This window comes from Tiliqua scincoides, chromosome 6, assembly GCF_035046505.1.
Source record: "Tiliqua scincoides isolate rTilSci1 chromosome 6, rTilSci1.hap2, whole genome shotgun sequence".
Classification (NCBI taxonomy): domain Eukaryota; kingdom Metazoa; phylum Chordata; class Lepidosauria; order Squamata; family Scincidae; genus Tiliqua; species Tiliqua scincoides.
In genome coordinates, this window is record NC_089826.1 from 70518869 (window position 1) to 70531610 (window position 12742).

Below are 12742 nucleotides of genomic sequence, written 5' to 3' on the forward strand. Positions count from 1 at the left end.
TCCACTTCCAGTTTAATCCTGCTTGCAACTTTCACTGACACTGACAAGGCATTAAAATTGTCAAGGTACACCATCAGGTTTTTGATCATTCACAGGGCACACCGTGCTGCCAGTGCGGGGCTCACATCCCCCATTGGTCCTACTAATTGTCGTGCTCACTGTTTGTTATGCCCCAAACCAAACGTTCAGAAATGGAGGAATCAGTGGAAGAAAGCATGGTCAACTAGAAATACCCACTTGCCTTCATGGACATTCTCTGCCACTGATCAACCATAAGAATTTGAAGAAAGCTTTGCTGAAAAGCAAAGTTGTAAGTTCCACTTCCTGTAAATGTTTGGGAACATATGTGAGTGCTCTGTGTGTGTGTCTGGAACTCCTCCCAGCAAGGAAGGTGTACAGGTGCCCCTTTACACAGGAAATGAAAAAAGAAGTGGGAATTGCTCACGCTTCCTCTGACACTACTTGATTTTGACTGAAGTTTGACACAGCTAATGGTCCTACTAATAAATGACCTTTCCCCAGATTCCTGTGGCACACCTATGGACTACTCACAGCAAACCAGTGTGCCACAGCACAGTGGTTGAAAATGGCTGAGCTAGGGTCTGAAATATGTCTGCTGCTAAGGTAGAATCTCTTCAGCACAGTTTTGCTCTTAGGGTTTTTGCTCTTCAGTGGGTATTCCCTACTCCCTGTCGCTATTTGCAAAAACTGTGCATGAGGCACACAAGAACTGGGACAACAATGGATAAGGAAACAGTTATGCTGCAGTTTCTGGACCTCCTGCTCAAAGCAGTACAAGAGGTCCCTGAAAAGGGAACACAAGGAGTTCTGCAGACAAGATGAGGTCAGAGCCTTCTTCCACCCCTGCTGCATTTGGCTAAACAATGTGCTTGACTACATGTGTTTGTCATTTTGAAGGGGAAATCTGTCACTGCAAGATTGGAGCTGGGCCTAATGGCCAAGGACCATTAACCTCCGCCAAACACATGTGCTAAACATATTATGGCCAACATAACCCTGTTGGCCAAAGGATAATGATACTAAGACCTCCCAAGTAAGCACACTATTACTCTTCAGGATTTTGACTAAATTTGACAGGTTATCAGTTATATGGAGCAGGATGTGGAAGACAGACATTTTTATTACTGTTTTCTTTCCTATCTAAACTTCAGTTATCAGAGCATTCTAGTTTTCTTGGTTATTGCATGCCTTGTAACCATTTTAATCTTCCAAACATTTAGAGAGTTTATGTTATTGCCTGTATTCCAAACTATCTCACCGGAAACCTTCAGAAAAGCCATCACAAGTGGCTAAACTCAGTAGCGTAGCAGGGAGGGGGGTCGCAGTATGTACTGCATGTGCCACAATGCATGTAAGGGGTGTCTCCTACTCACCATCAGAGCCATTCCAGGCAGCTAATGGCAATGCACAGGGGACGTCATTTGGTTTGGCGACCACCTGCACTTTGCCGAATGGCTCCATCGGTGAGTGGGAGGGACCGCTTACACAGTGCATTGTGGCTACTGCAGTACTTATTGTCAACCCCCCCAGCTACACTACTAGCTAAACTTCAGTCAAAATCAAGTAGTGTCAGAGGAAGCGTGAGCAATTCCCACTTCTTTTTTCATTTCCTGTGTAAAGGGACACTTGTACACCTTCTTTGCTGAAGGAGTTCCAGACGCACACACAGCACTCACATATGTTCCCAAACACTTACAGGAAGTGGAACTTGCAACTTTGCTTTTCATCAAAGCTTTCTTCAAATTCTTATGGTTGATCAGTGGCAGAGAATGTCCAAGAAGACAGATGGGTATTTCTAGTTGACCATGCTTTCTTCCACTGATTCCTCCATTTCTGAATGTTTGGTTTGGGGCATAACAAACAGTGAGCATGACAATGAATTGGCAACTGATTTGAAGGAGAGAGAAAAAAAACACCTTTGCTCATGTAAGTTGATCTACTTGCACAAGCAACATAACATGGAACCACAAAGTCAGGTGAGAATGTAGCTCCCCAACAACAACTGCAAGCTGACTCTAGTTCACAATCATGTGGAGTAAATAACTCACACGTGTAAGCCACTCATAAATTTTGGTGTTTTTTTTTTTAAACTTAAATTAGCCATCAATGAGCCTGATTCTGGATTGAATTATCTTTCTTTATGCAAAATGAGGGCTAATTGAGTGGTAAGAATGCACACATGTGCTATTTGAGATTAAACCACCCAGTGGATGTAGTTTCATTTATACTATTGCATTTGGATAAGATGAAAATCAGGACCCATCTTAGAGCATACAATCATGTTGAGCACATAGTGATTCATCACAATATTAATACGATATTTTGAATGGACATTTTGTCACACTATTTTACAGTCTCCAACTTATGCTAAAGTAATGTAAATTAATACATCTGTCATTTTCCAGGACTTTGAAACAGAAGTCCAAGTTGAAAATAAGTCTAAGTTTAAATAACAGAAATGATATAAAAGAATATCATATTTTTGTTCTATACCTCTATACACCACAATATCCCATATACCAACACACACAAACCCTCTACAGATTAACCAGTTCAATTCAACCAACAGTATCGTAGGTGCCAAGAAACAAGGTGCCCTGTCCAGATACTAAACATTCTTGAGCAATTGAAGGAATTACTGCCAGCAGTATTGCCAAGGCATGCTTGTTTACAGTACATTGTTAAACACTGTCTCCATGTTCTAGCTGGAAACTGAAATGAGCTGGATACTTTCACCAATTCCTGTTTTTAACTAGACATCCTTTAATGCAACTACTTACTCCATATGCGCTTGACACAAGCATAGCCCAGTCAGCCCAAGAAAATTGAAGCTTTGAAAGCTGTTAAATATTCACAGTACTGTCACTGGAGAGTGCAAACTTTTCCAGCCAAAATTTATTGTAGCGCAACTACCGTTTAATAAGCAATGGGTTTAACGCCACCTAATACTGCAGTGCACAGCTGCCCAAATCTGGTTATTCTTTTTTTCGATGTACTGTGATGAATTGAGGAGAGCTAATGATGCAGGTATTTATTAGGTTAATTGCTTGCGTTACTGGCAGTGTCATAACAGCAAATTGAGAACAAACACACAGCACAGCAAATGCGAAAAATGTGAGGCATGCAGCGGGAACTCCACCGTGTGGTGCTAACCTGCTGCCATAGCGCTGTGCTGCTGTCATGACCTTAATACCAGCCTGTTCAAGCCTCCTTAACTTTCTGAGTTCTTGGGAATCATTTTCGGTATTTCTGGGCCCCGGCGTTTTGTTTGCAGAACGCGTAGGAGAAAGACGTAAAGGGCCTCCTTGACTCATGTCCATCAGAAGCGGCTTCACAGGGGAGGCTGGAGTGGAAGCCTCACAGCCCAAGGATTCCTCTTCAGACTGTGATGGTGCTTCACTTTGTTCTTCTTCTATAGTTTCAGGTTGGTTTTTGCTATTAAGTTATATAGGGCAAATTACTGTGCAGTACACTCTGATCTTGTCCCTGGCATAGACCACCATAGAAAAGTCAAAACTAAGCAAGGTACTTAAAACACACACATGCGAAAGGGTAAAAAATAAAAAATAAGAACGCTTCTGGAAGATGTCTTCATTCAGTGCACAGATCATGGAAGAATACCATCTTTGACCATGGCAACAGTCACTCTTTGGTGACTACAATTTCTTTTCCTAAGTTGGTACACATAGAGAATCTTTGTGTCTACGCAATGTTTTCAAGGTCAAACAGCTCCATTAATACATATGTGTTCCTTTATTTAAAATAAGACAGTAGTAAACTCAAACATATGACACTCATCATTATTTTGAAAGGTCAGTGCATGGTACCATTTTGTTATAAGTTGCATGAATGTGGAGGTTGAGAACCTATTGCCTTTTGTCACTGCGGCATCAGAACAACTTCCTTGGAGGGATGAATACAAAAAATTGCAGTTATGCATAGTCAGGCTTCATTTCACTAGGAAGTGGAAACTAAGAAATTATGTCATGATCCTTGTGGAAAAGAGATTTTTCAGAAACAAACAAGGTTGGGGGCATGCAAACATGAGGGTAGGGTAGTAGAATCCACAAGGACAAGCCATAAGAGCTTCTGAACCAAACCTTTGGTTTTAAATAATGTGTGCTATTAACAGAACACACATTAGTAGTGTGTTGTCAACAAAAAAGAGTATCTAGGCAAAAATAAAGTAGGTTGAGACAGCTTATGTGCACAGGAAGGGCCCAATCCTATCCAGTCTTCAAGTGCTGGTGCTGCGGTGCCAATGAGGTATGTACTGCTTCCTGTGCTGGGGAAGCAGTCATAGAGGTCACCTCAAGGTTTGGGAACATTTGTTCTCTTACCTTGGGGCTGCATTGCGGCTGCACCGGTGCTGGAAAGTTGGATAGGATTGGGCCCATAATGATGTTTCCATACACCAAGAATACACAGTTGCTCACATAATGCTCTGAGGCATAATGCTCTGAGACAAAAATATAATAATTTCATGTGATTATTATTTTGAAACTGATCAATAAAGAAAAAGAGCATGGGATGGGGAATCTACTGATCTACTCTGAATGAGCCATGCACTACGTTGGGCTTAAATGGCTCTGTGTACCTTGGTTTGCTTAACTGAGACCCTGGCCTAGGCCTTACCTGAAAGGTCTCTCTCCTCCTAGGGGAGAAGTAGCAGTACTCCAGCTCTTCCTGTACTCCTCACGACCTGCTTTCTTCTTCCGAAGAGGAGCCGGGATATAGGCAGTCTGGTTGTTCTTATTGGGGAGGTATTGGTTAAAAGGCACAACTGATTTGGGTTCACCATAGGACGTCCGTCTTGTAGACATATCGTCTTTTTTCACGTCTGGCAACTTTCGATGTGGCAAGTCAGATTCAGAATCACTACCTCTCCCTGTTCAAAAAAGTAAATATGATGAAAGAGGCAAGTAACTATTTTATCAAATTGTGCCAGTATATCTCACATACACTCGCACACACATGTGCACACAACCTTCCCCTGCCTATTGCACATTTAGAGCACCAACTGCATTGAAAAAGTGACTTCTAGGAGCATTCTTAAGTCCCAAAGGCAAAAGATTCTCTCTACATGGAGCAAGAATGGAATTTTAAAATGGTCTGTGAGGCATATTATACTTCGAAATCCACCCTGAAGCCTCACAATGTCACAATACATGGGAACGTGTATCTTTGAAGGAAATCTCAGCTCTGTTGAACTACACATTCTTTTACACTAGTGAGCTTTGCATCCTGCACTGAAGGAGCAAATCCTAAGCCACATTTAAGTGACTGTCGGAACAGAGAAAATGCAGACATGGTCTGTGTTAGCTTTCCCACTGAATGTTGTAGATTTAACTTCACAACTGCAACATTCACACAACTCCAAGAAACCTCACTGAGGGTACAATCCTAACCAACTGCCCTGCACTGAGGTAAGGGCAATGCAGATCCAAGGTAAGGGAACAAACATTCCCTTGCCTTGAGGAGGCCTCCATGACAGCCCCTCAACTGCAGGATGCAGCACATGCCCCACTGGCACAGCTATGTCAGAGCTGGAAAGTTGGTTAGGATTTGGGCCTTGGTTCTTTTCAGGTTTGAATACTGTAGCCGTATTAAACAGAAATCTTCAAAGTGCTACTCTACAGTTAACAACTATAGAAGACAATAATATAAGGATTAGTTTGCTAGATGAGAGACCAAAAACCAACTCCTCAAGCAGTCTCTTCCCACATCAGTCAGCCAGATGCCTCTGGAAGGCCTGAAAACGTTGGCCATCTATCATTATCATCTGTCTCCAACATCAGATAGGGGTCTGCTGTTCCTAATGAGGGAGCATATGTTGATAAATTTTCTAAGACTTTTTGTAAAACCGTGAATTTGCTAAGTGTGAAAAAACCATCCAAACCAGTGGCCAACACCATCTCTTGCGGCAGTGAACCTATGGTCAAACATCTCCACTAGGTAACTCTGAGCTCAGGTCTTATGAGAGGAAAAAATCTCTCAGCAATGATAGGCTTTACAAAAGAAACTCACAGCCCAATCCTATGGGCTCTGACCAGCATCAGAAATGCACACTCTACAGCTAGCCACTGCTGGAAAAGTGCCAGAAAGCACTTTTCAGCAGCATGATCAGTAGCATGCTGCTTGGATGCCAGTGACAAGGCTGGAGCATTCCCACCTGCATCTCCAGAGCTTCAGTCACCCACAGGAACACATAAGCCAATGTGGGAGGAAAGGGGTGGGGTGGGAGAGAAACTGGGTGGAGAGGGAGTGATGAGGAGGCTGCGGGAGGTGGTGGATCCAGCTGCAATGGCACATGCCAGATCCTACCCTCCATTTTTGCTGCCTCAGCCACTGGTGTTCCTGGTTCCTCTGCCACCTGGAAGCCAGGAACATGTGCCCTTCTGACCCAGAAGTGATTGCAATGATGTGATGACATCACTGCAATTACTCCTGGGCGCAGCAGTTGCACACTGCTCTGAGTGCCACCTTGAAAAAAAGCTAAAGAAAGCAGGTGGAATCACTTTTTTTTTTAAAGCACAGTAGTACAGTTGTACCTTCCTATACAACTATACAAGAGGGAAACACATGACCGTAAAGTTGAGTACTTTGTGAAATTGTGCTATAGGAGGCATTGTCATAATGAGGCACAAAACTGGCACTGATTGGCCCCAAGCTACACAAAATGCACTGCCCTAGTAGGCTACAATAGCTGTCAATCACACCAGGACAAGGAGTGAGAGGGGTATTCCGGAACACATTAGCACATACTGTGAATTTTGTGCAAAGAATGCCACTCTGATACAATAGAAACTTGGAGGAGTGTTCTCTGGAGAACCATGAAGGGATGGAAATGGAAGTAACTTTGGAGCTAAAGTGCAGCAGCGAATCTGATAATCTTCCTGCTGTTTTATGCATTTACTTCTAGTGTGATGCTGTGCTTCTAGTCATGGAAGATGAACATTCAAGAAGTAGAAAGGACTTGATCACAACTAAAGTCCAGATGGTCATTCAAGTTTTAAAAGCAAAAAACACTGTTAGAAATACTTGCTATTACTGCTATTAAAATACCATAGGTAAATTGTGTAGGTCAGTGGACAGAACATTAGACTTGAACAAGGAAGATGTGGATTCAAATCCCCACCAAGTTATTTAATTCACTTGCCATTTAATTCACTAGGAACATTTTGAGCCAGATCAGGATGGTGTAGGGGTTTGGGAACTAAGACCTGGAAGTTCCACATTCAAATCCCTGCTCAGCCATGAAGTTTCCTGGGTGACCTTGGGCCAGTCACTATCTCTTAGCCTCACCTACCTCACAGGGTTGTTGTGAGAACAAAAGGAGGAAAGGAACTATGTTTACCACCCTGAGCTTCTTGGAGGAAGAGAGGTATAAAAAAGTGACAAATAAATAAAAAATCAGATAACCCCAAGTATGCTACTTTGAGCTTATTGAGAATGATAGGATATAAATGTGCCTGGTCCTTCTGTTCTCCTAAGTGGCACTATCCCTTATTTCCTCTACCTTACTGCAACTGTTACCCTGCACATGCCCAATCTTGTCTGATCTCAGAAGCTAAGCAGGGTCCGGCCTGGTTAGTACTTGGATGGGAGACCACTTGGGAATACCAGGTGCTGTAGGCTTATACCATAGTCTTTCAAGACTGAAGGTTGCCAACCAACTGTACCTAAGCCTAAGTATGTGTACATGCAATATTAGCATATTTTTCCATATCTACTGGGCAATAGCTCTGTCCCTTCTTGTCTCCCTTATGTCTATTTTAGATCCCTCTTTCAAACCTTCCAGATGCAGTCCAACTTAGGATAGGAAATTAGAATCAGTCACCTTCCTAGATAATTGAGAGCCACATCTCTACCACACCATTGTCAACTACATCCAATAAGTTTCATTCTCTGTCAAATATCTGCACTTCATCCATTTTGTAAATGATACATTTTTCAGCAATTTAAAGTTATGTCCCCACTCAAACCAGCATCACATCCCTCTCAGTGGCTTGCCGGTGCCTCCCTTGTGTCGCTCCCCCCTCACCCTTTGTTAGCTCCTTTGGGACAAAGGAACAGATTCTTATATCTCCATTTTGTTGAAAAGTGGTATAATAATAATATAATTAGTCTGTTTACCACTTAATAGGCAGTACCTCTTCTGCAGCACCATGTATTGAAAGCAGTGCTTTCCCAACCTCATATTCTCATTAGGACTTGGTCCCTCCTCCTTTATTAGTTAAAAACACTGTCTGCCCAAGACACTGTCTGCCTTCAGACCCCAGAAGTACCACTTCATAAATTAGACTGCTTCAATACAAACTTTTCCCAGTAACAGAAAGTGAAGGAAGATTTTAAATGCAGCACAAGCAGATCTATCTAAGGAGCTGGCAAGCTGTAAATCAGCATTCAACGCGAGCTCCTTTCCTACGTCATGGGATTAGCAAAGCACATCACGTTTCCACAAGGGAAGCCAGCTTCTTGAGTGGCAGCACATCAGCCATTTTACACCAAAAAGGGCCATGTGTCACTTTCAATAGGAGCCCTGGAGAGCGCAGCTTACCATCACTGCTTCCTCTCAGCACCACATCTGGAGACGGCGTCTGCTGCGAGCGGGAGCCAAAAGAATCCAGACTGTCAAAAGAATCATCTCTACCATGGCGAGGAGGAGAAAGGGAATCGCTGCGTTCAGAGTCCCAGGAGTCTACGTAGCCACTATCACGGATGCTGCGCTTGGGGCTCTCAACCTCTTCTGTCTCCTAAAGTGGAAAAAATAAACAAACAAACAAATAATGGGGGAACTTTAAAGGAAACTGATTTTCCACAAAACAGAACACAAGAAGAATAAATACATATAGTATGTGGGCTCGACAGGCAATCTTTTATCAGGAGAATTGGAAGGGGAACGATGGAGGCATTATTCCCCTTGGTGTACATACATGTTTCTTTTGTACCACTGGTTTCTATGCCAAACAGGTTTTGCAAGTTTCTGAAACACTACAAAAACCTACCAACCTCACTTAATCAGAGGCAACACTGGGACAAAAGAAATACATGCCTAGCTTCAGCAAGTAATCTCTTATTCATTCACTTTCAATTCTGTTAACAAGCTATTATCTGTCTCCAGTCCCATTTAACAGAGGAAAGGAATGTACAAATCACTGGCATCGATGACTTTCCTCACATCACCTTCAGCACTCTTAAAATGATGTTCTGTCTCCCATTTAAAATGTCCATCTTCTCTCCCCCCCCCAGTCAAAAGCACACTCTTTCAAATAAGAGACTACTGTGAAATGTAAAACTGGCTCCACAGTAGTTATGAAGAACAACAACAATTAGCGCACCCCAGATTTATACTGGAAGAAAGATCAAGATGAGCCGAGTTACATATTCCATAGAAGATTAGCTGCATCTGTTGTAGCAAATGTAACAAAAAGAGTCCTGTGGCCCCTAAAAAGACTAACTAACCCATTTGTTATGGCATCAGCGCTAGCAGGCTAGAGCCCACTTCATTAGATTTACACATATCCCAGAAATTAAAAATCCACCTGAAATGTGGTACGTCCTTTACTGTCCATATCATACAGGCAAAGGCATCTTGGATTTAAAAGCAACAGGCGAGGCACGTCTCGTCGATCTAACTATTGTATCCGGCTGGGACACCAGCAGAGAGCCCTCGCTGTTGCTGCTTTTGGCTCAGCCAAATAATGAGGCAGTGTGCTCCAGCAGCCTCTTTCTACCTTGAGGAGAAATTCCTCTTATGAAAGAGGGGATGTCTTTTCTTCCCAAAGCAATCAGCAATGAAAAATATGCAAAACGCTTTTCCTGATGCGTCTGAAGAATTCCGTCTTGCTCTTTCCTTGTTGCCAGCTCCTGGCTCTGGGGTCTATGAAAGCACTTGTAGCTGACCCACATGTTCAGAGCAGTGAGAACAATGGCTGTCTTTGACAGCCTCCCGATTATAAATTCTTTCCAGTGCAAGCTGCACATACTAAAACACTGAAAGCTCCAGCAGAGGGAAAAGGTCAGTGGAAGCCATCCTCAGCCGTGCATTATTAGAACATTACCCCTTGTTTCAGCCAGTATCTTATCATCTGCTACAACAACAGGGGCCAAGACAAATAAAAATAAGTGGCTTCAGTGCAAGGCAATCTTTTCCCAGTTTTTCCCCTTTCCCCTCCTCCTTCTAAATAAAAAAAAAAGGTAGGGACAATATTATCACCCTCACATGTGGTAGTCTGGAAATCCTAAAATGAGAATAGCTCCTCTGAGATTATTTAAAATGTTAAAAGCCTCCAACAGAGGAAAACATGCCTTTCTTTGAAAGAGATGAGTTCAGAAGTAGCCATGCCACCATGTGCCATAAACAAACAGGTCACACCTTAAGTCTGTTTCATGTGATTTTGCATATACATTGGTGTATACATCCAAAAATGTCAAGTAAAAATTGCACGTTTGCACATTCCCTGAGTTTGTCATCAAGTGTACATGCAACAGGGACCTGAAACTAATCACAAGTGCACTGGCAAATAGATATTTGTTGCATTAACACTTAAAAAATACAAGATGTACACTACATATTTCCTAGGTGTGCACCTTTAAAAAAGGAACACAAAAAGCGGTGACCTAGAACCTTTGATAAATGATAACCTCTCGTTCTGCACAGTTTTCCCTCCCACCCCCAGGACCTGCAAGAACTGCACACTTGAGGTCCAAACTGGCACTACAGTACTCATTCTTTAGAAATTTCACCCAGGGTGAAATCAAATCCTGCTTCTTATGAAATTAATCAAATCAAATTAATCAAATCCTGCTTCTTATGAATATAGGAAGCTGCCCTGCTGTCTATTGTCTACAAAGACTCTACACTATTTGACAATGGTTCTCTACAGTTTCAGGGGTATTTCCCTTAGTCCTACCTGGAGACGTCAGGGATTGATCCTACAGTCTTCTGTATGCAGCCTTCTCTACCACTGAGCTATAGTGACTCCCCAATCTTGTGCACTGGAGGTCAGATTATCAAGGCTGAGACTGCAAGGTTAGCAGCTTGTAAGATTGATGCAAAGGTAAAATTCCAATCATAGACTTCCCAGTTCACAGTTTAACTTTACTCATTATGTTGTAGTAAAAGACTAGCTAGGAAAGAATTGCTACTAGTACAACCAACTGATAGACAGTAGCACAGAAACAGGCAGAAGTTTAACATACAAAGCAGGATAATTCAAATCGTCAACGTCCCACAGATCTCTCAGAGAGAGAAAAAAATTGTATTAATTAGGGCCACACTGAAAAGCTTGCTGCCAAATCTACCATAGTGTGCTGCAAGCCAAGGTTCCCTAAGGCCAAGCTAGGAGACTGCAATAGCTGTAGGATAAAAATAAATCACAGGCAAAAGGAAGTGGTATTTAATATTTTAATGTTTAAATAATTGGAGATCAAGAACTCTAATCCTTCATGGTTCTGTCATAACTCTGTTTAGCAATGGTAGCTGCAGAAGTGACTAATAAGGCCTAATCCTATTCCAAGAATATAAACTCCAGGACATAAATATTTGAAATTTTTTAATTCTTAGAGTTACAACAAGCTCATAGACAGCAACATGCATGATCACTTCATGGTCACCAGGCTATGAAACTTTAGGAAAACTGGTATGTTGAGATATTCCTCTAATTATTCATGTTCCACATTTGCCTTTCTGCAAGCGTGCAAGGACACCAAGGACTAACACCAGTATGGGTTTTCAACCAGGCTAATTAAACATTTTGTGGGATAGCAACTTTTGTGTTTTTATTTGTGGACTTATTTGCAAGCCTGACCTATATCAATGGTTCCTCTTTTTGTGTGTGTGTGAGTGTGATTTGAAATCCCTAAAGACAGCAATTTTCAACATTTTTCTTCTCAAGGCACACTGACCTCTATGGTCCTCTGTCGCTTCTTGTGATGTCATTTCCAGCTTCTGGGAAACTGTTCCAGGTTTTGCAGCTCAGTTTTTTTAGGACAACTGTCTGTAATGATGAAGTTCTGTCCCTCTTTCTCCATTGTTAATACAGATAGTTGCCCTAAACACAGAGCTGCAGAACCAAGAATAATTTTTCAGCAAATTTCAGCCACACTTCCCCAAACTCCCACGGCACACCTGCAGACCTTAAGCGGCGCACCAATGAGCCATGGTACACTGGTTGAAAACAGTGGCAGTCCTGGCCACTGTGCCACCCAGGCAAGCCTGGAAGTGTCACTTTCAGTTTTCTTCAAAAAACCCAGTGATATTTTAAGGCCCCTTGGAAGCCTTAGAAAGTCTTCTGAGCATCAGGGAGGCCATGTGTGGCCTCTCTGGCCCTCAGAACCCCTGTGAACAGGGAGATAGTGGCATGAGCAGCCCCCAGGGTGGCACACTGGGGGTACCACCACCCTAGTTGTGCCACCCGGGAGCACTTGCACTCCCCCCCAAGGTGCACCACTGGTTGAAAACTGCTGCCTTAAGATATGATGTAGAAATCCATATCTCCAATCTATGATGCACTCTGCCACCTGCTCAGGCCTCTCATTTCTTCTTGTCCCATCTATACTCCAGTTTTAGCTCAGCATATTATTAAGAATATTTATATACCACTTTTCAACAGAAGTAGTTCACAAAGCGGTCTACATAATATAATAATTCAATAGATGGCTCTTTGTCCCTAAAGGGCTCACAGTCTAAGAAACTGTGCACAGGCAAAATCGTGCA

General features: G+C 42.5%; 1 protein-coding gene across 1 annotated transcript in view; it reads right to left on the reverse strand.

The window, feature by feature from the left end:
* The window catches only part of LIMCH1 (LIM and calponin homology domains 1), a 204773-nt gene that overhangs the window by 51113 nt on the left and 140918 nt on the right, over positions 1–12742 (reverse strand). The window contains exons 7-9 of the mRNA XM_066632917.1: positions 8582–8777; positions 4657–4909; positions 3175–3456 (exon numbers count right to left, since the gene is read on the reverse strand). Of these exons, the coding sequence (XP_066489014.1) occupies positions 3175–3456; positions 4657–4909; positions 8582–8777 (731 nt within the window). The remainder of the gene's footprint in view (positions 1–3174; positions 3457–4656; positions 4910–8581; positions 8778–12742) is intronic.